The sequence below is a fragment of the Stegodyphus dumicola genome, chromosome 2 (genome assembly GCF_044657685.1).
Source record: "Stegodyphus dumicola isolate Sdum_Otavi_A_Nest chromosome 2, ASM4465768v1".
Classification (NCBI taxonomy): Eukaryota; Metazoa; Arthropoda; class Arachnida; order Araneae; family Eresidae; genus Stegodyphus; species Stegodyphus dumicola.
Genome location: NC_140769.1, coordinates 270,671,514 through 270,698,302, shown reverse-complemented (window position 1 = coordinate 270,698,302; position 26,789 = coordinate 270,671,514). Strand labels below are relative to the sequence as shown.

General features: G+C 34.7%; 1 protein-coding gene across 3 annotated transcripts in view; it reads left to right on the top strand.

The window, feature by feature from the left end:
• Positions 1 to 26,789, top strand: part of shot (dystonin-like protein short stop) — a 696,871-nt gene that overhangs the window by 313,241 nt on the left and 356,841 nt on the right. For all 3 annotated transcript variants that reach the window (XM_085812140.1, XM_085812144.1, XM_085812142.1), the window contains exon 2: positions 25,341 to 25,402. In XM_085812140.1, coding sequence (XP_085668266.1) covers positions 25,341 to 25,402 — 62 coding nt within the window. The remainder of the gene's footprint in view (positions 1 to 25,340; positions 25,403 to 26,789) is intronic.

Here is a 26,789-nt window from a genome sequence, read left to right as displayed (position 1 = left end):
TCTTCCCGCCCCAACCTCGAAAAGTTTAAATGTCCGTTTCACTTTTCAAATTGTTGCCACCACATATTATCGTCCTCTGTTATATTTAAAGAAATTAAGTAATGACGAATCTGCATAAATGTATGTATGTTTCTCGCATTATGATAGTAAAACGATGATACCGAGAACCATCCAGTTTTGAATAACGTAATCCTTCCCCGAATGTGAGCTTCTGGAAGCCGTAATGTGGAATAATATATTTTTCATTGGGAAATTATATATTTATGATTAAGAAATATATATCTTTGATTAAGAAACTCAACGATTTCAAAGCGAGCGATGAGAACACTGTACTGGGGGAAGAGGGGGAAAACATTTTTATCTGCAGAACGCGAGACTGTGTATCGGAAATTCTAAAGATAGGTTCATTTTAAAATTATTTTGCGATATTGCTCTTGAACGGAATTTTATGATTTAAGTGCGAAGAATATGATATTTAGTAAATAAAGGTAACACACAAAACGTTAATAAAACGCACCGTTGGGCGAAATATAAAACCTGAAAGCTTTCAGAATTTTTTTTTTTTTTCCTTTTTACTTCCTTGTACGAAGTAAAAAGGAAGTATTGTAATCGCGAAAAGTTTCAGGCAGCATATTTCAACGAAAATATCCATTTTGACCGCTTTCGAATGCAATTTAACGATGTTTTTGCGTGATATCTGTACGAAAGGACAGAAAAAAATACTCTTTTCCCTCAAAAAAAATTATAAAACTGCTTTAAAATTAATTCTGAAGAGAATTTTTCGTGGCGTCTGTACGAACGTATCTCGCATAACTCAAAAACGAGTAGCCTCAGAACGTTGAAATTTTGTATATAGGACTGCTATAACATGTAGATGTGCACCTCGTATTTGGGTTGCAATCGGCCGCACCAAACGTATATAAATATATTTATATATATATCCACTCTGTTATCCGGCTCAGTGATCTCAGTTTCTTTACTCTTATATGTTTGTAAATTGTACATTTTTTGCTTTAAAAATGATTGAATTATGTTGTTTTTATCTTCCGGTTAAGGATTTTATGCCTTTAGTAAATCTGTGTGCAATATTTTTAGAATTATCAGCAATTTGAAAGTTGTTTAATTGCCTCGAAGCCTGTTTTTAATGGCGGCCATTGATGTTTACATTTGAAACAGGAGACTAGTGGATTTGTTGCCAATCTAGAGAAACTTAGCTTCGCAACAACAAAGATAACGCATTCATTTATTATTGCCAATTAAATCATGCTTAATTCTTTCTGGAATTTTTTCGAGGAAATAAGTGTTTGAGATTTACTTCGTAATTTTTAATATAGATATTTTGAGTTTTTATGTATTTTTGCCTTTTCGCGAAGTGAGAACTGAATTAAATGAGAAATACTCAATCGTCTGTGAAAAACTGTTTCTGTTTTGTTTTGTTTGCTTTAATTTCTTTTATACATCGTTCTAGCTTTATTATAGTATTTGAATAGAACATGTGGCAACGATTAGATAATTCTTTAAATGATATACATTTTGTGCATTCTGAGTTATAATATGAATGAAATATAATACTGTAAAGTAAACCTAGTGCCAGAGTGTCGCTATGGTAAACAAAGTGAATTTTAAAGAATGCATTTATTCTATTGTGGTTTATGCGCTGTCGGCGAAGTAGGTTTAATTCAATCTAATAAGTTAAATGAAATGCAAGAAAAAATGCGTATAATTTAATATTCCGTACAAGGAAGTCATGTGGTGTACACATCAGATTTTGTCTTTTTGTCATTTGCATTTAACATACGCAATAAAAATGATATTTCCTTGAAACGCATTAGACTATTTCTGTACAATTAATTCCAGTCTAAATTTATCTAATTTTAAAGTTGTCTGATTTCTTTGACATAAAATTAGCATTATTTTCGCTTTGCTAAAGGCGTTTTAAACCTCTTTTAAGCGTTTAAATTTTTGCATTTCTAAGAGCTAAAATCCTTGTAAACTATAACTATTATCGTCTTTTCTTTTGTCGCAGCTGCCGAAATGTCAAGTAGCTGGCATTTTTAACGAAAGTCCTGGAGGCTTTTAGTCAACAGAATGGATTTGTTTATCGAAACGCAAATCCCGACGGAAAGAACTGTCATATTTTCCCTTATTTTCATAACTAGAAATTCCCTTTATCCTTTACAGCTGACTATCATACGTTACAACTGTCTGTAACTGGAGATTACCTCATCAACGGAAAAAGCGGAAATGACTTTAAGTTTTTTTTTTTTTTTTTTCCTTCTTTACTGGAAATTAGAATTGTTTATTTAAATTACAACGTTTTTCTGTATCTTGGTGTGTAACTTCTTGCAGTTCCAGTCACTGCCAAGAAAAATGTCTTGATAGGTAATTTTGGTTTCAGAGAATCAAAGATAGTCGGCTTTAATCTTTTTTGAGATATGGAAGTGGTTAGAAACTAAATTAAATCGTCTTATTTCTAAATTAAATACCTTTCTAAATTACTAAGTAAAATATGATTAGACTTCTTTCTCTTTTTTTGCGTTATCGACAGGCGCCCCCCGTTCTGTGATTAGATGTTTCATACCGTTAAATGAAATTCTACATGTTGTATGTTAATATTTCATACAGTGTCTTTTGGCATCATTGACAAATGCCCCCCGTTCTGTGATCTATTATTTCTTACCTTTAAATGAAATTCTATTAGTCTACATATTGTATGTTATTACTTCTGCAGACAATATTAAATTTAAGAGTCAAATTTGTTAAACGTTTGGTAGGAAAGTTTATAGATATTCTATTACTTTTTACATCGCAGACTTCGTCTTAGCCAAATAAAATTGTTGCCACTTACAAGGACCCACCAGCGGTCGAGCGGTAAAGTCGCTGAACACTGGTAGAGAAAGACACGGACGTTTTTGGTGTTTTTCTCCGTGTGTAACGTATATACCAGCCAGTTTTCCCGTAAAAATTCCTCCACGAAGGCATCCCTACCGTTACGCAGATAGCCCTCGATTGCTTTGCAATCATCAAATAAAGCAATTGCTACCTACGATCAATGTTTGTTTCAAGCCTCATCTGCGGATTCGGTAAATAAATGCACTGTTACGTCTTGAATGATTACGTCGTTTTTTTATTATTATTAAGGCTTTTAATTTGTGATTAAATGATATCAAAATCGAAAGACTTTATAGCACCATCCCCCCCATTTATTTGGCTTTTACATGTTGAACAAAAACAGTTCATGTTAAATAATGAGATCTTTTGTTCTACATTAAAATTTTGGGGACCTAAATCTTAAACTAATAGACCTGTCATTTTTGCTTAGCTTAAGTAGGGTTATTGTGGCTAGAATCTTGCTTTTGTTTGACCATATCAAAACAAGTATGCGAATTTTATCGTGGCATGATTACATATGTCGTTTGTATGGGCTTTGAGCTGCACATAGGTGACAGTATATCTTTTGTACGGTTTCGACCTTTTTCTGAAAGAGCCTTAGTCTATCACTAAACCACTTAAGTTATCAGGTTCAATGTTTCTTCTAACTTTCTTCGGAAACATACAATGACCTGACTAGAACAGAGAGCTTACTAAAGCTATGTTCATAAATTGTAGTAAGTGGACAGGATACAGACGAAGGGTATACAAAACCCTTTATTTTTTTCTTTATATACAATGACTTCCGTACTTCGGAATACAATGACCCTCCACTCGGGGTCTAACTTAAAAGATATCAAAATAAAACTAAACTCTAATTTAACTTTAGAATAAGATTGGCCTTATAATAACAGAAAGCGTATGTAGCACAGAGACTGTGAACACTACAATACGTTTAATTTATCAAGAGGATTAAAACCTCTGGCCTGGAAGGCAAAGTAGCAACTGCGTAACTTCTAAGGTAAGCGGCCTGCTTCGAACTCACGGCTTCCTCTCTTCTGCTTGGCAAAAAGGCCACACTTAAATACTTGGCGTTCGCCAGACAACTTTGCATAAACTCCTTCACGCTTATAATTCTGGCCGGAAGTAGAAAATAAGAAGTGATAGTAAAGATTTAAAATAAAATAAACGTTAGTAAAACTTAAGATCCTTACATACTTCCCGCCAGAGTTAATTAGTTTGAAACTGAGGTCTAAAACGACCTTGTTGAAAACTTTTAGCTCTAGAAACTAACGCGAGGCCAACCTTTAACAAAAAATGCTTCGCTAGAAACTAGAAAAATTTAAAAGAAAGAAATTTGTTACAATAGCAGCTCCCGGAATATACAACAATCTTTTTTCTTTTTCATCTGTACTGCATCAAAACAGGAGCTTTATTCAATTCTGGTTCCTTCCAGAGATCTGGAAGGAAAACTAGTTTAATGAAATGTTACAGAATGACATTGCAAATAACATATAGAATATACTTTTCTTAACATTCTTATTTCATTCATGACTATTTTAATTATCTCTCCCCGTGCTCTCTGACATGTGTTGTAAAAACACCAAACACGAATGTGTTTCTGTCTATGTGTTCAACACTTCCTCCTACAATCAAAACACTAACGTGTTAAAATTCAACATACGAGACCTCTTAACACACCCTAATTTCAACTCTAGACCCTGAGGTACTATTCTGAAAGTGGCTAACTCTAAAGTGTAGCGTCAGAGAGCCTAACTACATCATTCAACCTTTAACACATATTCACCATGATTTAATCTTTACAGTCACACGAATAACAAATTTTTTAACATTACTTTCACTTTTACCATATCACGGTATTTCTAAACATTCAAAATAACAGTTCACATGTATACAAGAACATATCAAGATGCCGTTAATTTTACACATTTGAAAACATACATTAGTAGTACATTGTTAACTTCTATTCTTTTCAAAGCAAGTGCCAATTCTTTCTACATTGAAATAATACTACATTTCAAAAAGTCTTTCAGACTAAAACTTCTTTCTTGTTAGAATGTTTTAAATAAAATTTATACAATAACTTTTTACAATATTTAAGTCTTTAGACAACGCTATTATACATCAACTTTAGTTTTACGCGCGAGTAATTGAAAAACATAATAAGAAAATCGGTCACAACTCATTTCTCGCCCTTTTGGCGATAAAGGTAGACCTCGCATGAGGTAAAACTTCTTCAAATCTGCCACTTGCAGTAAGAATGAAAGATTAACTTAAGTTTGTAAAGTAACACAAAATTTTACTTATCTTTGTAATATTCAGACATCCTTTTCTGGGCCCAGTCTTTAAAGGTGCTGCAAACCGTAGCTTGGTTGATCCTCCTTCTTGTACGGGCTCGCCCTTCAGTGCTTTCCTCTGGAAGCTTCCGTTTTTCACCACTACGGCCACCCTTGAACATCTTCCTTCTGTCCTCTGCTTGTGGTCTTGGCCGTTTGAAGGCAGCTGGTCTTGGTGGAACCGGGAAACTTCTGTCGTGATCCTGCTTGGACCTCGTTGTTGGCCGTTCAAATTTTTCTTGTACTTTTTCCTCCGCCGCTGATGGCCCTTCCGCAGTTCGGCGACTTTTGCTGCGGAGAGTTCTGTCGGATGAGTCAATCTTCCGTTTCACAGCCGGGTTATAGTTGCCGTCCTTTCTCCCGGTCTTTTCCACATACGTCGGCCTTCTCCCTTCTTCATTCTGGGGGTGTTCGTGAACTCTGTTTTTTGGACGGTGGAACGGCTTCTTTTTCTTTGTACCTTCAATTTTTCCGCGGGGCAATTTTCTTTTTACTTGCTTCTGTCTCTCATTGGCTTGCCCTTGTACTTGTCGTTTTCCCACCTCTGGAACTTGTACCTGCGGTGTCTGCCGTACCGGATCCTGCAAAAGATCTGAAAAGATTTGCATTTTATTACGGTCATAGAATGGTTTTATCTGGTCAATGTTTGCGGAACAGGTTTCACCATTTCTTGCCTTTAATACTACAACAGCGTGAGTTATTTTTTCTATAACATATGGTCCTTCAAAGCGTGGGAAAAATTTGACAGTTTTATCTTCTGGTGCTGAAGAAAGTGAATGCTTAATTTTTAAAACTTCATCCCCTACTTTATAAGTTACTCCCCGTCGTTTCAAGTCATAATAGAGTTTCTGTTTTCTCTGTGCTACTTCTGTATTCTTTTTTGCTTCTTTTATTAGTTTTTCTATATCACCCATTTTAAATTCTGGGGCTCTTTGTTGCACATAAAATAGTTTATCTAACGGTGTTATAATCTTTCTGCCTAGAAATAACTCAGCAGGAGTTTTGCCCGTTGTATCATGTTTTGCGATCCTAAGGGCGAAAGCAAATTCATTGACATAGTTATCCCAGCTTTTATGAAAATTTTTAACATAACTACGGATAATTTTCACTATATTTCTGTTGACCCGTTCCGCTATATTTGATTGCGGCCGATACGGGACCATTTTTAAATGACGTATGCCCAGTTTTTGGCACATGTCTTCAAATATATTACTTACAAATTGAGGACCATTATCCGATATAACTTTTAGGGGCTGCAAATTTGCATTTTTCGACATTAACTTTTAGACCGGCCTCATTTAATAAAGAAAACACCTGTCTTAAATCCTGTACATGTTGGTCTAGATTATCACTAGTAATAATGATATCGTCTAAATAGATAAATGTGGACTTTCCGAGAACAGGTCTTAACACAATGTCCATGCATCGCTGAAATGTTGCTGGGGCGCCTGAAAGGCCAAACGGCATTCGCAAAAATGCATAAGTGCCAGACTTGGTTATAAAAGCAGTCTTAGGCACGTCCTCAGGCCTGATCCCTATTTGAAAATAACCATTCGTTAAGTCTAAAGTTGTCATAAATTTGGTTGATTTTATGTTCCTTAAAATTTCTTCTATAATCGGTAACGGATATACCGGATATTTCGTTATGGAATTTAATTTACGGTAATCAATAGCGAATCTCCACCTTTTTGGATGCTCCAAAGGATAATCATTATTTTTCTTACATAAAACCACCGGACTAGCATAACTACTTGAGATAGGCGTTACGATCTTTTTACGTAGCATATCGGTAATATGCCATTCTATAATTTTTTCCTTATTCTTATCATACCGGTATGGTTTTTGACGAACCGGCAATGCATCTCCGGTGTCAATACTATGGTTAGTAACCTGGGTAAATCCTGGAATATCACTAAATAAGGAAGCAAATTCACTTACCACTTGTCGGATTCTATCTTGCTCGTCATTAGGCAGGTGGTCGAGATTTACCCTTGGCGGTTCAACCTTTTCTACACGCACTGGCTTCATCGTCAGCTTAAGAGACGCTTCATTAAAATCCAGTGTAGCTTGTGCGTCTGAAAGAAAGTCTATTCCTAGTATTAAGTGTGCTTGCAAATTCTTTACTATAAAAAACATCACCTTTACTTGTTCGTCCTTGATACGGATGTACAAAGGTACTTTACCTACGCACTTACATTGTTCTCCTTGCGCCGCTAATACTGTTGTATTATCCGCATTATATATGCGGTATTTGCGAAAATACTTTCTAAAAAAGACTTCTGCCACACAGGAACACTGCGCGCCGGTATCCAGGAGTGCGGTGGCCGGGATATTATTTACCAAGACTTCAATCTTCGGAAGAGTTAAATTTTTCACCATTACTGTATTTAACTTGTAGGAAGAGGGGTTTTCGTGGCCTTCGGATTTCCGCACCCTCTCGTCAGCAGAAATCCGTTTTAGTTTAAATTATTTTTTCTTTCGGTGCTTTCCTTCTTTCTCCACTGGCCTTGAGACTTTTTTCCTGGGTTGCTATTGAACTGTCGACGTTCGCCGGCTGTTTTTGAATGCTCGGGTTTCCTTGCCCACTGATTCGCTTTTTCTCCGTAGCCATGTCCTTGAGTTTGCTGTAGTCTTGGCGTACCAAATTGGTTTCGCTGTTGATATTGGCGTCTTCTTTCGACGTCCGCCGTTCTTCTACTTTCAAACTGGATTGCTAGCTCAAATAATTTTTCCAGTGTAGTCGGATTTCTCAATTCAATAAAGTCTTGCACTTGGGGTAGTAACCTCGGCAAAATCACTTGAATTATTTCAGGATCCGGACGGTTTCCATACAAGAGCTTGAAAACGTGAATTTTTCTTAAAATAAAGCTCGAGAGGTTTTCGATTCTTTGTTGATATATACTAAAAAGTTCCGTTTCTAATTTCGCACGATCCCTTACAACAGGGAAGGCTTTTAGTAGGGCAGTCTTGAAATTTTCGTAGGTATAGGTGGGACTTCCTGCTTGACCCAAGAGACTTCTGCCGATACATTTGAACCAGTTAAGCGCTTGGCCCCTCAAAGCGCTGGTAGCTAAGGTAACTTTTTGAAACTCGTGCACGGGGTAGAGCATGAAGTGGTCATCCAATTTTTCCAAAAAACTGGTTACCTGTGAGTTTCCATTAAACGTTGCTTCTGGTTTCATCGAAGCGCGCATGGTCTGGACAATATACCCAAATCCTTCCAGGGCGGCAGCTGGCATTTCTGGATTCTGAGCTGTTTCTGCAGGCAGCACAGGTTCTTCTTGAAACTCGGCCATGGTTATTCTTCGTCGGGCGCCACTATCAGGTTCAATGTTTCTTCTTACCTTCTTCGGAAACATACAATGACCTGACTAGAACAGAGAGCTTACTAAAGCTATGTTCATAAATTGTAGTAAGTGGACAGGATACAGACGAAGGGTATACAAAACCCTTTATTTTTTTCTTTATATACAATGACTTCCGTACTTCGGAATACAATGACCCTCCACTCGGGGTCTAACTTAAAAGATATCAAAATAAAACTAAACTCTAATTTAACTTTAGAATAAGATTGGCCTTATAATAACAGAAAGCGTATGTAGCACAGAGACTGTGAACACTACAATACGTTTAATTTATCAAGAGGATTAAAACCTCTGGCCTGGAAGGCAAAGTAGCAACTGCGTAACTTCTAAGGTAAGCGGCCTGCTTCGAACTCACGGCTTCCTCTCTTCTGCTTGGCAAAAAGGCCACACTTAAATACTTGGCGTTCGCCAGACAACTTTGCATAAACTCCTTCACGCTTATAATTCTGGCCGGAAGTAGAAAATAAGAAGTGATAGTAAAGATTTAAAATAAAATAAACGTTAGTAAAACTTAAGATCCTTACAAAGTGCCCCCATGCCGCATAGACACTATATACCAGGGTTAATCAACCTTTTTATACTTACCGCGTACTATGTAAGTAGTAAAATTTCCTTACCGCCTACCGGTTTTGTGGTAACTTAAATTTAGCGTAAATGAAAAGTAACGTTTTGATTCACCTCTTGAATTACCGCATCAAATCAAGTAGTGATTGAAATTTACCTCTTGAGTGCAAAGGCTAAATTCGACAATCAGAATCAATTACTTACTATCATGATAAAAAATTCAAAAATTCTCATTGTGTTTAATAAGCATCAAATACACTCATGTCCATAAATTAAGGATGATTCGGAATCACGCGGAAATCGAATTTTAAAATAAATATATCACCTGTAAAATCACTACACTCATCTTCAAGAATCATATGCAAATTTCAGGAAGTAACCAGATGACACCGATGGTACGTCACAATGACGAGAGTGTAAGAGAGTGATATATAAGGAATACAGGGAAAGAAGTAAAATTGCTCGCAGCGCTTTATAAGCATTTCAGTGCAATAACCGAATAGTTATGACACAAAGGACGCATTTGGATGATTTTTTTTACGTGGTAGAATTATCGGCCGTCTGGAATGTGGGCGTACCCAACTGGAAGTATCAGACGAACTTGGAATTGCCCAGAGTGTCATCTCCAGGCAACGATTCCAAGATGATGGTAATGTGAGTAGACGTTACAGCACAGGTCGCCCCAGAGTTACAACGCGGAATGAGGACCGATATTTGGCAGTTACTGCCGAAAGAAACAGGCGGAGCACAGCATCAGACCTGTCTCGTCAGCTCTCTTCAGCCACTGGTACTAGAATTTTAAGGCACACCGTGTACAGACGCTTAGGGCAGATTGGTCTATATGCTCGTAGACCTGTCAGATGCGTTCCACTTACTGCAACTCACTGTCGCCTGCGGTTAGCCTGGAGTAGAGAGTATGCATTGTGGACACCGCAGCAGTAGGCTTGTGTGATGTTTTCCGACGAGTCCAGGTTTAGCTTTCAGTCTGATTCTCTCCAGACTTTCATATGGAGAGCTCCAGGTACCCGTTACCACCAAGAAAACATCATTGAACGACACCGTTACGTTGGTGCAGGAGTGCTCGTTTGGGGTGGAATTATTGTGGGTTCCAGAACTGACCTGCACGTTCAAATTGGAACCATGACAAGCCAAACCTATCGGGACGTTATTCTGGAATAACATGTACGTTTATTTCGGGGCGCCATGGGCGCACAATTTATGTTTATGGATGACAATGCCCGTCCTCACCGTGCAGACATCGTAAGCGAATGCCTTCAATCGGAGGATATCACCCGTATGGACTGGCCAGCATTCTCACCGGACTTGAATCCAGTAGAGTACGTGTGTGAATGCTTGGCGGACGAGTTGCAGCCCGTCAATCTTCTCCTACATGTCTACCGGAACTTCGGAGAGCATTGCTTTTTGAGTGGAGTAGTATCCCCCAAGATCAGATCGATAATTTGTTACTCAGCATGCCTACGGACTGTATTGCATCGTCTGGGAGACATACAATGTACATACCAAACATGTAATATTGGTTTTTTTGTAAATAGTTTTTTTTTTTTTTTTTTTTTTTTTGTAATTTGCTCCAGGGAGAAAAAATTGCTAATTTTTTTAATAATATCAAACATATAGCATCTTTTTTTGCTCTTTACCTTTTGTTTAATAAATAAGCTTTACAAATAAGTCAAATTTGTTTTGCTTCTAACTATTCCTTTGCCTGATTTTGCATTATCCTTAATTTATGGACATGAGTGTATTTAAAAAATTTAAAATATTGATGCGAAAAGAAATGAAAATTAATTGTGAAAACCGAGCTTTTTCTCTGATTTCATTTCTGCACTTGTGCTAAAGATGGCCCTCGCGACACTTTCCTCTTGTTCCTATCGGAAAAAATCGCCATTTGGAGGAAGTGATAAATCCTTGACTTACAGATGACCTTGAGTGCCGCCCATTATTCACAATGGACTAATGCTAGAGTCATATCTAAATTGCGTCATAATTATCACCTGTCAAGTTGTCTTTTACGTTAAGTGACAAAATCTTTTACGTCCTCATCTTTATATTGTAGATATTTTGATTTCCCGAATGGCAACTACAAAAAGAAAAAAAAAAAAAAGGGGGGGGGGAATAAATTCTACAGTAATTTAGAATCTAAGAAACACTTTTATTGTTGATATAAAAAATTAAAATATTTGACCCTATATTTAAGGAATATTTTCCATTGCTGCCAATTTTTACTGATGTATGAGAATCATTTGCATTCGTGTGAGCAAGTCTGGTGTGTAACTTTAAAAAATTAAATTACGATTTCGGGCGATTCGTGGAACAATTTTAGCCTATCGATAAACTGTTATTAAAACATTTCCAAAAACATTAATCAGGTAATCTGTTATTAATTAACAGTAATCGGTTATTACTTAAGACGTATATCAGCTGTGAATGTTTGATCCACAGATAAAATATCTACCCTACAGCAAATAGTGATTGATTTATACAATACTTGATTAAAAAATTTTTATTTTGTACAATACTTGATTAAAAATTTGTCTACATGACTTCCTTGTACCACCTATAAAATTATGCACATTTTTGCTGAATTTAATTTAAACATATTTCCTCAATTATTCTAATTTAATTAACCAACTTTTCGAACCAAGTCGAAAATGACACCAAAAACTGCAAATTTTTTAAATGAATTCCCGTCAATTTTTGTCGTATGGGAGTCAAACTTTTTATCATTTTATTTTTTCATAACGAGTATAAAACTTAGCCAAATATAAATATAGGAATCGGGACACCGCATTAAAAGATAGATTTCGATATTTGCCCCAATTTTTATTAGCCCAAACGGGCGTTAGCGCAGAAGGGTAATTAATTTCGAAACAGCATTTTGCGTTGAATCGCTATAAACGGCTGTTTCACTTTTCAAATTGTTGCCACCAAATATTATCGCCCTGTATTATATTTAAAGAAACTAAATAAGAAAGAAACTGCTTGTATCTATGTATGTTTCTCGCATTGTGAAAAAACAATGATACCTAGAGTCATCAAATTTTGACAGTCATCTACCTCAACTTGGAAGCCCGAATTTGGGATTTGTTTTATTGTCTATTTCATATTTTGGAAAACTTTAACGAATTTTTGATTAAAAAAAAAACTCAGTAATTTCAACACTATAACGGAAAAAAACGTTTTTTTATGTCTAGCACGCGAGACTCTGTATCAGAAATTCTAAACATACACTGTTTTTTAAATATTTTTATCTCAAAATGGCTTTAGTCCAAATGCTCTCGAAACATGTATGTGTCCGTAAATGAAACAAACGCCCGTTTGGGCTTTTTTCTTTTTTTTTTAATTATTTTATTAATTATTAGTCCAAAGGGTCAACTTGCCCTGAAGGACTATTAATTTCGTTTTGGCATTTTGCATTGAAAACTTTAAAAGTCTGTATAACTTTTCAGATCGTTGCCACCATATATTATCTCCCTGTCTTATATTGAAAGAAATTAAATAATGAAGAATCTGCATCAATGTATGTATGTTTCTCGCATTGTGATAAAACAACGGTACCTAGAGCCATCAAAATTTGAATAACTTAATCTTCCATAGAATGTGGGCAATGTGCAAGCCCTAATTTGAATTTGAAAAATTTTTTTAATCGATTTCAGATTTTGTAATACTTCAACGAATTTTTGATTAAAAAAATTGAACGATTTCCAAGCTAGCAATGGCAACACTGTACGAAAAGAAAAAAAAAAAAAAAAAAAAAAAAAACATTTTTTTATCTCTAGCACGCGAGACTCTGATGCTCATTTTAAAATTGATTTGCGATATTGCTGTTGAACTGAATTTTATAGTTCGAAATTCAGTTCAACAGCATAGAACGTGATATTTAATAAATAAAAATATGTTACATAGAACGTGATATTTAATAAATAAAGGTAATACACAAAACGTTAAAAAAAGCCCCTTTAGGCGTAATTTAAAATCTGAAACCTTTCAGATTTTTGTCCCCCATTATTTTTTATTTGGCATTGCGAAAACATATATATTTTCATCATTTAAAACACATTTGTAATTGGAAGTCTAATGTGATTGAAGATGTGAAGGTCTAGACTACGATTGCGAAAGTAAAGGACGGGTGTGCAGATATATGTGTTAGATAAAAAAAGATGCAAATCAAAATTATTAAAAATATATGCAAATCAAAATTATAACAGTTAGCACAATTAACACCAATTATATATGTAAACAGAACAATTAACAAGTATAACAATTAACACCAATTATATATGTAAACAGAAGTCAGCACTTTTATTGCAGTCTATATGAAAAAGATGCAGAATTTTATTCAAAGTGAACTTCACTAATTTGCATTTAGTGTGTTAAATTTCACATTTTATAACTGCTCACTCATAAATATACTGTCTACACAAGAAATACTCATCAAACTGAATGAATTTATCTTATTCATTCAGTTTCATAACGAATATATTCAATTTATTCACATATAACTTTTAATGTTAACAATGGATATAATCAGATCATACACAATATGTATTCTGAATCTTACACTTTCAAAGTCAAATGAATGCAAACACTGAAATTAGAAAACATTGCATTCATTGTAACACTTCCAGTCCTTCTCAGCTCAATAAAAAATAATAATAATAATAAGCTATACACATGAATATTTTATTTGTTAGTAAATGCATAATAATCGAGACTAATTGTAGCTTGAATCATTTTTTTCGATGTAAAGAGCAATAATATACCGTGAACATCAATCCAAATATCAATGCGTGATAAAAATCGCTAAAGTGAAATGCCGGCGATTAATCAAACTCATAAAACGAAAGCACTACGAGATTTTCTACTTTTACACCATACATTTATAACTGCGACGAAACAAATGCAAATTAAAACGCAAACAACATACGCTCACATGCACACGAAAATTTAGCATCACAAGAGCAATAGAAGTTCATTGGTCCATTTTTTTGGAAACCCCTCCCTCTGTGGCTATGCTGATGTGCACTTGTGAAATATACGCGCGGTTCCAGCATCACAGTCCGCTTCGTAATTTCGAACACACTCTTTGATGATGATCGTTGTCTCTTTATGTTCTTTTTTGTACTCCGAATAATAAACAATGTTTCTCCCTCGTTTGTGTCCTTTCTTTCTTGATTTGTGTCGTTGTGCCAGGAAAGCGTTGCCGACCATGCATTTCCTATTTGATTTTCCATCGTCGTGGTTACTCTTTCTCTCCTGAAAGTTTGTCAACGCTGTACTGATACACCCTGTATATACACTCATGTCCATAAATTAAGGATAATGCAAAATCAGGCAAAGGAAGAGTTAGAAGCAAAACAAATTTGACTTATTTGTAAAGCTTATTTATTAAACAAAAGGTAAAGAGCAAAAAAAGATGCTATATGTTTGATAATATTAAAAATATTAGCGAATTTTTCTCCCTGGAGCAAATTACAAAAAAAAAAAAAAAAAAAACCCTATTTACAAAAAACCAATATTACATGGTTGGTATGATTGTTAATATATTGCATGTCTCCCAGACGATGCAATACAGTCCGTAAAAACGCCTAGGCATGCTGAGTATCAAATTATCGATCTGATCTTGAGGGATATTACACCACTCAAAAAGCAATGCTCTCCGAAGTTCCGGTAGACATGTAGAAGGAGGTTGACGGGCTGCAACTCGTCGGCCAAGCATGTCCCACACGTGCTCTACTGGATTCAAGTCCGGTGAGAATGCTGGCCAGTCCATACGGGTCATATCCTCCGATTAAAGGCATTCGCTCACGATGTTTGCACGGTGAGGACGGGCGTTGGCATCCATAAACACAAATTGTGCGCCCATGGCGCCCCGAAACAAACGTACATGTTGTTCCAGAATGACGTCCCGATAGATTTGGCTTGCCATGGTTCCAATTTGAGCATGCAGGTCAGTTCTGGAACCCAGAATAATTCCACCCCAAACAAGCACTCCTGCACCACCGTAACGGTGTCGTTCAGTGATGTTTACTTGGTGGTAACGGGTACCTGGAGCTCTCCATATGAAAGTCCGGCGAGAATCAAACTGCAAGCTAAAACTAAACTCGTCGGAAAACATCACACAAGCCCACTGTTGCGGTGTCCACAATGCATGCTCTCTACTCCAGGCTAACCGCAGGCGACAGTGAGTTGCAGTAAGTGGAACGCATCTGACAGGTCTACGAGCATATAGACCGATCTGCCCTAAGCGTCTGTACACGGTCTGCCTTGAAATTGTCGTACCAGTGGCTGAAGAGAGCTGACGAGACAGGTCTGAGGCTGTGCTCCTCCTGTTTCTTTTGGCAGCAACTGCGAAATACCGGTCCTCATTCGGCGTTGTAATCTGGGGCGACCTGTGCTGTAACGTCTACTCACATTACCATCATCTTGGAATCGTTGCCAAAGCCTGGAGATGACACTCTGGGCAATTCCGAGTTCGTCTGATACTTCCAGTTGGGGTACGCCCACATTCCAGACGACCGATAATTCTACCACGTAAAAAATCATCCAAATGCGTCCTTTGTGTCATAACTATTCGGTTATTGCACTGAAATGATTATAAAGCGCTTGCGAACAGTTTTATTTCTTTGCCTGTATTCCTTATATATCACTCTTTTACACTCTCGTCATTGTGACGTACCATCGGTGTCCTCTGGTTACGTCCTGAAATGTGCATATGATTCTTGAAGATGTGTGTAGTGATTTTACAGGTGATATATTTATTTTAGAGTTCGATTTCCGCGTGACTCCGAATTATCCTTAATTTATGGACATGAGTGTATATTCGGTACTGCCCGACTGCAGTGAAAATAAGAGTTGCGAAACTACGGCACTTTATATCTTGAAAGACTCAAGCAACATATTATAGCAGTCCCATATAGAAAATCTGAACGTTCAACAGCTAATCTGTTTTGAATTATGCGAGATATTTACGCACGTCACGAAACGGTAGTCATATCAGATGCATTGTTAACTGATTGATCAAGTAAAATTTTTTTCAGTCATTAATCAGCGAAGAAATATATACTAAAAAGATGAGACCAGATTTATTTAAAAAAAAGTAATAAAAGTTGGGAATGGGGAGGGAGAGAGAGGGGAAAAAAAAGAAAGAAACGTCATGCCCAAATTGCAGAATAAAAAAATCCGAATAAATTGTTTAAGAAAATTCAACGCACTTCTTTTGCGTACAGAATATATGACTTTACGATGAATAATTCATTTATATGTGAACTTCGAAACAATTGAATTGAACAGCAGGTGTTGGGAATTATGTTTGTGTCTGACTTTAAGTTGCTAATTTTGAAATCGTTGTTCCATGGGTGTATTTCAGAGCGTTGGGGATGGGGGAATTGCGTTATATTTCTTTCTGATATATTTTTATGACATCATGTAAAATCAGGCACGCATTCTTTCTTTAACGCTTGGGTCTTTTCGTAGCTGAAAAATATGAGAATTTTGGAATAAATCGTTACGATATTGCCATGCTTTGTTTTGAGTTCGGCAGCAAAGCTTGTTTTTATGAATTATTGATTCCTTTAGAATTTATTGTAAGTGTACTTTCAGAACGCTGGTGTGCGCGCATGAAAAAGACCAGCCGTTGTCGTAATTACGGAGGTTATTTGCATATTTTTTAGACAAATTTCATCGTAATTACAGAAATATTTTACCTAAAATTTTTATGTTTCAAATATTCTACTTTGTAAGCCTTAGTCTTCGCTATTTTTCTACGCTTTTGTACTTTTAAAAAGACAAATTTTCAAGACAATAAATTTTTTTTTTTTTTTTTTTTTTTTTTTTTTTTTTTTTTAAGTATCGGAAGAGGTATTTTATCCCATTGCTCATGAGCTCATGAACAGCTTTCCAAAAGTCTAAGAAATTTGTAGGTCGACGTTTCGACAACCCGCTTTTTAAAACTACAAAAGCGCAAAAATGCATTGGTGATACACCAGGAGATTTTGTAGGAATCTGAATGAAGGGTATGGCCTTGATACCCGTTTCTAGTTCCCATTGAAATTAACTGTTAAATTTTAACGTGTCGCTTCTTGCTTTGTCTTGATGCAGGTCTACTGATTGATCACACTGTTTGTAAAGAGAAGGTATTTCGTATTTGGAAATTGGGTATCAAATATGTTTTTGATATTATGTGCAGTTGATCTTAATTCTTTTACTCACTCTCTTTACTTTTTTATTAGCCGTTATATGAAGAACCAACAACAATCATCAATCCCTTAGAAAAACTTTCTTTAGATTCCTTGAACCATGTTTTAAGATTTTTTTCTCCTCTTGGATGATAATAAATGGATCCGTTTTTATTGCAGTCATTTAAATACACCCAAGATTCGTCTATCGTGACAACATTTTTCCAAACAATTGAATTGAACAGCAGGTGTTTGGAATTATGTTTGTGAGTGACTTTAAGTTGCTAATTTTGAAATCGCTGTTCCATAGGTACTATATTTCAGGATAAGTGTTGGGAATGGGGAAATTGCGTAATATTTCTTTCTGATATATTGTTATGTTTTATATATTCTACTTGGTAAGCCTGAATGTTTCTGTCTGTCCAGAGAAATGTTTCTCATAAAGAATTCTGCAGCACGTTCTGCGTTCGGCGATATGTTGTGGAGAAAGACTATTCACATTACGTTCCACCCCCCCCCATTTTCAGGTTCAAATCAACATTAATCACTTTGTTTATAGTTTTGTTTGTACTTTGTTGTGTTTGACACTGATCATTAACATTAAACTTTAACTGCTGTTAGCGGTCTGTCGGACCGCGCGACATTTTCCATTAAATGATTCCACCTCTTAGAATAATTAATGGGTAATGCCATTCTTAGTACCTTCCTAAAACAGTTGTCCAAGGTCACATACCAAGTTGCGTTTGGCTAGCTCTATTTCTTCTTTTATTTTTTAAAAATTATTCCCTCTCAGCGGTCTGTGGGACATATCACAGCAGATACTATTCAAATTTCGGCCGATAAAGTTCACTTTTCGTTGTTGTTACATATATCACTTTTTTATAAATATTCTTGAAATTGCTACAAATGCGTGCAGGAAACGTTCTATATCTTACCCAAGACCAATTTTAATAAATAGTTCGAAATTGATCTAATTTAGAGTTCTCTGATGAAATTTCCCATGATGAAATTATTGAGAGCGACCACGACACAAATTCAGAAATATCTGCCGATGAAAATGAAAATTTATGTTCTCCTTCTGAAAGAGATTTTTTTTATTGGAAAAAATGAATTCAAATAGTCTATTCAAGTGCCCAACAAGGGTGTTCGAACTCGTAGTCACAATATTATTTTTCGTTCAATCTATACAACTGCTCGTAGAACCCGACGTAGGCCTATGGCAATATTCTTCAGAAACTTGGTTATATGTGTAATAAATGCATTCGTATTATTTCAATCTTATCCCATTGGCTCCGAAAATGAAACGAAAATATTTCATTAGCAATTCAGTTGGTGCAGACTCATGTAAAACGGAGGATAACTTCATCATTTTTAACTAAAGAACGAGTTTTCGGAATAAATGATGATGAAGGAAACATTGCGATCGAAGGCGATAAATTAGATTAAATTGCGATCGAAGACGATAAATTAGATTAAATTGCGATCGAAGACGATAAATTAGATTAAAATTAAAAAAAAAAAGAACGTGCTATATTTGTCCACCGAGGGAGGCAAAAAAAAAAAAAAAAGGGAAAACGACTTACAAATGGTATAGAATGCAAAGAACCAGTGTGTCTACAATGCAGTAGAAAAGTATGTAAAAATGCAGCTCCAATTATAACTTTAAAATAAAAATTAATTTTCTATATTCTTATTAAAGCATTCTTATCGCAAATTTTAATGTAAAATAAAAATGTTGAATTTTAAAATTTACTTCTTCAATCCAGATACGTAAGCGAAGGAATTATTATCGTAGTATATATTTTATTCTAATGAACTGATTTAAGTATTAAAACTGCTTTATATCTTCATGAAAAAGTTATATATATGAAATTAAATAACATTTATTCAAATAAGAAAAGTAAAACAATATCTTATTTTGTTTTTAGCAGAAGCGGTCTGAGAGATCGCTCACAGTAGTTATTCGACAATTTAAGTCACAGTAGTTAAAGGTTAAAGATCTTGTTTTTGCAACATTCTAAGCATTTTATTTTTTCCCTTAGATATACGCATTTGGAATAATTTTTCCACTTGAAACCAAATTTTGACGTTTTTCCCCTTTGTTATTGACTACATTACCTGTTGTAGCTTTAAATATCGAAAAACCATGGCTTTCACAGCGTTTTTCAATGACTAGCTAAGAAAAATTTTCTTCGGAAAGAACACAAACATAGACTTCTGTCCATTGCTTCTTTAAAAGCAACAGCAAAGCTGTCAAGTAGCAGACGATTATTTATACTTTCAAAGCCGATTCAATTATTTTTTATTTTTTATTTTTTTTTTATTAACGGCTAAGCAAAACCGTGTAAAATAGTAAAATATGTGCAAAAAGCCTGTGTAAAATTTCCTGGAATATTTCCCGACTGCTTTCACTCCACTGTTGGAATGTGGTTGAAGGAAACTGCGTTAATGGATCTTTTAACAAAAACAATGAACGAACGTGAATGTGAATAAATCTACCTTGATTTAGCCTTCATGTTAAAAAAAAATCGTAGTCCTTTCTCTTTGAAGAGCGAAAACTTGTAAAATATGCCATCATTTTGCGGCAAAACGCAAGCGGATTGAAGTCGTAAGAACAAAATTTCAAAAATCAGCTATATCTGAAATTACAATAGAAATAACTGGGTGTTATGTCGCAGTAAATATAATATCAGAAATACTGTGGTCAGAGATTCTGTTTTGCTGTTAAGAGTATTCTAAATTATTTAAGCTTAAAATTTTAACCGCAAAATTAAAAGATAAAGTGCACGCGAGAGTAGTTACGAAAGAACTTATTTCTTATAAAACTAGACTATACTAGTTTCAAAAATACATAATTCGTTCACTTCTCGTTAATACACACTTTAAACAACATATTTCCCGTATTTCGGTCCACCCAGCGGCCGAGCGGAAAAATTGCTGAAAACTGGTATTTCGAACCTGGGTTCGAATCCTGCGAGCGGGCTGACTGCGTCGGCGTTTTCGTGGATTTCCCCATGTGGAATGTGTATGGAGCCAGTTTCACTCATAAAATCCTCCACGAAAGCATCCCTCCCCTCATTTAGATATCCCTCCCGTGCCTTGCCATAAGCAAATACCCCCTCCTCCCCCCCAAAAAAACAACGCTTCTCATATTTCTGCAACTTCACTTGGCTTTTCTTTGAAAATATTATTAAATAGATTACCAAATTATTAAAATAAATAGATTATTAATTTTTATTAAATAGATTAACCCGTTGGTGACACCGCATATTATTCTACAAGTCGTTAATTCGGACACCCATAATCCGGAATGATCTATAATCCGGACCTCAAAGCTAAAAACTTTCTGCGCATGCGCCGCGTTGACACATGCGCATAGGCGTTTACGCGTGCGCGTAAGACCTTTACGACTGCGCATATGAGTGTGCGCAAGCGCAGAATACGTTTTCGCGTGCGCGTTTAATGTATAACGGACGGTATAAGCTAAAATTATCTAATTATCTATTTCAGTTAATGTTGATGATTGCGTTGTTCCTTAATTTTCGAATTGGATCCGGCTTATTATTTTTTGCAGACTGTAAGAGCAATTTTATAAAAGTAAGCTTGAACTTTCGATTATGTCAAATAGAATTTCCGATGCTGGAGCTCCCAAAGGATCCACAAAACGAAAGTATGTTTCGATGTCCGGCAAACAAAAAGTGGAATTGCTGCAAAAAATTGATAAAGACATGAAGAAGATGACAGAGAGGTTAGTGAAAACGAAAAAATTTCGATTGACACGTTAGTCGGTACTCTCGGCACAGCAGTTACGGGACTTGAACAGCGAAACTTTGTAACTGAACAAGAAATTATGTCTGTTTATAGAATTAAAGAGAAAGTATTATCACATAAAACGAAGCAACTTAAACAACTTACATTGAAAGAAATGTTTAATAAAGTAAACAAATAAATATTAAGCTTTTTTTTTTTTTTTTTTTTTTTTTTTTTTTTTTTTTTTTTTTTTTGTAAATTTTGTTACCCTTTAGATCATAATTGTTCTTTATTTCATAAATTACTGTTTCATATTTTTAATTTTAGAATTTCTGCATGCCATCTTACGAGATTTAAACTGATGATCTATAATCCGGAAAAATCGGGCATCGCCGAAGTCCCGACGAATTCGGATTAACGACTTTTGACTGTATGAGAAAATGGAACAAGAGAACAGGTGTCAAGGCCATACATACCTTTCACTCATATACCTACTAAATCTCCTGATACGTCCTTGGATGTTTGCTATTTTGCACTTTAAAAAGCGAATTGTCCAAACGTCGATGTACAACACTCTCTGGAGAGCTCTTCAAGGGGAACGAAATAAAATAAATCTTCAGCTACCAAAAAAGCTTAATTGTCTTGGAAATTACAATGTAGAAAAATAGTGAAAAATGAGGATTATCAAATAGAAGTTTTAAAACACAAAAATTTTAGGTAAAATATTTCATGTTTGGAATTTGTGGCCATAAAGGAGTGTATTCCTGTGGACTTGCGAAACTTGAACTAATAAACAGTTTTAATCCTCGTGTAAAGCTTAGTAAAATAATCAAAAATTGCTTGATTAGTGTGTCAGATGTCATTTGATGGGTGTTTTAAAGTAATTGCTTCGTATGTGTGAATGAACGTGGGTGAATGACGATCTATTCGAAATTCAAGCTTTGTTGTATCGCACGATAGACAGCACGTAAAGACGAAGGTTATGTTTCAGCAGGTATTTATCCCACATTATTTGCACAGGAACCGAAATCGAGTGTTATCCCCCTCCCCCCCTTTTTTTTTACTCCACCCAAGGTAGGTTTGTGCAAGGACAAGGCCATATGAAAATTGTTGTTTGAGGAAGGACACTTTCGAACGTTTTTGCATATTATTGTAGGAAGCTCGCTATGCATGTAGGTTTGATTGGTTGAATGGAGTAGGAAATACAGAACGCAAAATGTTTGGCTTAAATTTGAGCTATTTTTCTATTTTAATGTGGATGTAAGGACGAGCATTGTTAGTAAACAACACTGTGCGATTGAGAGTGATTTAGTTGGAGGAATGGAAATTCAATTCAGTTAAAATTGAGATAAATCCTAGAATAAGATTAAGTTGATCTTTGATGCATTAGGTGTGTAAATATGAATTACAAGTTTTGTCAAAATCATAGTAAAGTTGGACTTTTTTTTTTAAATTTTAAACTTTTAATAATATATCTTTCGAACATTAAGTAGGAAAAACGGGCTGTAGATTTCTTTCAGCCGAAAAGGACGTTAGTTCCGAATGGAATATTAGTTTCAAAACAGGATTTGGCATTGAATCACTGTAAACCGGGTATTATAACTTTTCAAATTGTTGCCAACAAATATTATCGCCCTGTATTATGTTAAAAAATTAAATACTAAAGAATCTGCATGAATGTATATATGCATATTTCTCGCACTGTGAAAAAACAACAGTACTTAGAGCCATCCAGTTGTCAATAACGTAGTCCTCCACCCGAGCATGGGCATCTGGAAACCCAGATTTTTGATTCTGAACTTTTTTATTTTCTACTTCATATTTTGTAAAACTTTAACGAATTTTTCCTTAAAAAAACTCAACGATTTTAAATTGACCAGTGGCCACACTATCTCCAGCGCGTGATGCTGTCTGTCGGAAATTCTAAAGATATGCTGTTTTTAAATATATTGTAATTTTGCTGTTGAATCGAGTTTTTTGTGTCGTAAGTTCCAAGAACATGGTATTTAATAAATGAGGTAAACAAACAAAACGTTAATAAAAGTTTTATAAAGCCATCTTAGTTATAAAAATGTACACTGATATGATGAACCGAGAACCCCCCCCCCCCAAAAAAAATCCCCCCTCCAAAAAAATTTATGCTTACGTAATGCTGCGTCGTGAGTTCTAATCGTATATTGCTATGCTGCTTTTAAAATTTTTATAATTTTGCTGTTGAATAGTATCTGTGGCGTAATTGCGAAAAAAATGATGCTTAATAATAAAGCTAAAAAGACAAAAAAAAAGGGGGGGGTTAGTAGGAGTAAGTGTAACAGCAGGACTAGTAGACTGCAAGCTCAACGAGAACTTTAAAAAACGTTAACAAATCCTTTTGGGACACCGTTAATATCTGAAACCTCTCAGATTTTTGTTGCTTTTCTTTTTCACTTTTTATTTCAAGATCAAAATTTTTATATGAAACTCTACACATCGAAGAGTGACTTATTTTGAGCAAATTTAATAATTTTATTGCTCTCTATTTAATTACGAATTTTTGATTAAGAAACTCAACGATTTCAAAGCTAGCAATGGCAACACTGTGTAGGGAAGAAAAAAACTTTTTTAATCTTCAGCGCGCAAGATTATGTGCCAGAAATTTTAAAGATACGCTCATTTAAGAGGGCTCATACACCTTAAACCCCTTATGATCTTCGAATATGTGACTGTTGCAAGAATTGAGATATTTTATTTATTTTAAAAGCAATTACTTCCAACTTTTTACAGCTGACTACATAATATAGCTGCTTCAGAAACTAGTAACCAGAAGTGTTGCCACAAGTATTTTTGTAATTTAACCCGCTTTGTGACAAAAGTTTTCGTCATGTTTGCAACTTGATCGCATGATATTTTAAATATGGCTAATGGTACATACTTGAAATTGGATGGAATTCTTTACATGGACAGTATTATCTAACTGAACCCAAAATCTGATGAATATTTTAATATTAAAAAACTTTTAAGGACGAAAACATTACAGATTTTTTTAATAAAAGACATTTTATAAACTCAACTCCAAATAAAATAAAAATTTAACATGAATTTCTCATAATTTTTGGTTCACAGTAGTTTCCAAATGTTATAAAAGCTATATATTAAATATGGAATTAAATTATGCTACAAAATGTTTTAAACTGTGCGCGCAAGGTGGAAACTTAAAATTTTGTCACAAAGCGGATTAAATTATAAAAATATTTGTGGCAACACAAACTTTCTGATTACTATTTCAGAAAGCAGCTATATTATGTAGTCAGCTGTAAAAAGTTGGAAGTCATTGCTTTTAAAATAAATAAGTTATCCCAATTCTTGCAACAGTCACATATTAGAAGATCTTATGGGTTTTAAGGTGTATGAGTCCCCTTAAATATTTTGTGATATTGCTGTTGAACTGAATTTTATGTGGTTTAAGTGCGAAGAACATAATATTTAATGAATAAAAGTAGCACACTAAACGTTAAAAAAAAGCCCTTTTGGGCGTGATATAAAATCTGAAAGTTTTCAGTTTTTTTTTGTTTGGGGGGGGGAGGTGTACTTGAAAGATTGCGTCATTAAAATAATGTTTCACTGCAGCGTTATTAAATTTTATGTGTTTTATGACTTATTCTGTATTCTGTTGCGTAATAATACTCTTTTTAAAATATGCTGTGTAATATGTATTTTCATCGTAAAAGAAATGGCAAAACAAATTAATAATAATAATGTATTCAAATCATTTTATTTTTTGCTCTCCAAAAGAGGTGTTGTAATTAGCCGAAATTCGTCAATCAAGCCTATTTCTCATGCGTCGTTCATTTATTTGGCCTTCGATATCAAATTCATTTTTTAAAATGCTGTGCCAAATGAGCTTATAATTTAACACATCGATCATTAATAACGACATTAAAATGTGAAAGATTTTAATAGAAAAAGTCATATTAAATGTCTGTATAAAACTATATTATAATTCTAAAAAGACGCTTGCACGCAATTGAGGAAACGCCCAGTTTATATAACGAGCTTGTCATGTTTTGAAATCGTCTGCTGTTGTCATTCTTCCTTACATGGAGAAGACATGTCAGCTGCCATTCACAACGAAAGAAAAAGTTTATTCAGTCACATATTCCTATCACTGTTGTTATTTTTTATTATTATTTATTGAATTTATAATTAACTTTTCATTTTTTAAGCATAATTAACCTGGTATCTTTTTTCTTCCTTTTATATAGATGAACGTGATGCCATCCAAAAGAAAACTTTCACGAAATGGGTCAACAAGCACTTGAAAAAGGTGAGTATACACGTTTCTTTCTGACAAATATTTCTATGGCATCGTTGTCTGTAACAAGAAAAAAGGAGATTTTGCGCAAGTTTCTCGCGCAGATAAATCACTCAGTATTTCCAGGTGTTACAATGGTTTTCGTTATTGGGACATTTGGGTTGCTCAAAAAGAGGATTATTGTTTTTCAGACCTTTTTTCATTTTGACAAAGCTCCTTGTGGTTCCAGATACGTCTTGCATTCGAAAAATTTGCCTTATTAGGAAAGATTTCTAGATGGTAACGTTGAAATTTCATTTTAAGGTGTTAGTTGTAAAATGTGCCTAATCTTCGACATTTTTCGATGGATGTTTGCTGTTATGGATTGAGAATTTTTGGATAGAGTTTCGAAGATTGTTATCGCAGTGTTTATACTTAATAAACATATGTATAATAATATAATATATATACTTGATAATATATAGTAAACACTGCGATGGAGATTTTCAACTTTTAAGTAGCGTGTTGTTCTGTGGAAATCGGTCTTCACGAAATCCATAATTAATATTATAAAAGTATTCAGTAATTTTTAAAATAAATAAGCATAATCTTAGTTAATGTTAAGCTTAGCATAATGTTATTGTGAAAGGAAAAGTCATCAAAATTAATTAAGTTTCAAAATTGGGACATTGAACTTTTAATTGCAAGAAGAAAATTCCCCCATTGTCTGTCTAGAACTTTCAGATTGGAAAAATTTGATGTGTACACCACATGACTTCCTTGTAAGGAATATTAAACTGTATGCAATTTTTTGCTGCATTCTACTTTAGCTTACTTATTTCCTCGAATTTCATTAGGAATAGATTTCTCATTCATTGAATTCACTTCTAACTTCGCGGCAATACATAAAATTTTAAAAAATGCCTTTATTAAAAATTTAAAAATGCAGAAAAGAATAAAACACCAAGTGCAGTTAAAACAGTTAAAAAAACAATTTTTAGAAGTAAAATTAGAGTTTCTACGGAAAAAAAAAATTTCAGCCAGCAGGCAACAAGGCAGATTTTTCGGTACACAAAATTGAAAGTTTATTTTTGGTTCCATTCGGCAAAACGACATTGAAGGTGAAGAAACTTACTTAATTAACTATTCTGCCAAGTTTCAAATGTAAACAAATGTGGCTGCTACGGTAAACAAAATTAGGCTTAGCAACATTTAAACAACTTTTAAATTGTTGTTAATGTTAAAACTATTGCATGTGGATTATCTAAAGGCATAAAACCTTGACCGGAAGATAAGAACAGCATAATTCAATAATTTTTAAAGCAAAAAGTGCACAATTTACTAACGTATAAGAATAATAATTAAAAAAAAAAAGGCTCACGGAGCCGAATAACAGAGTGGGTATATATAGTTATATACT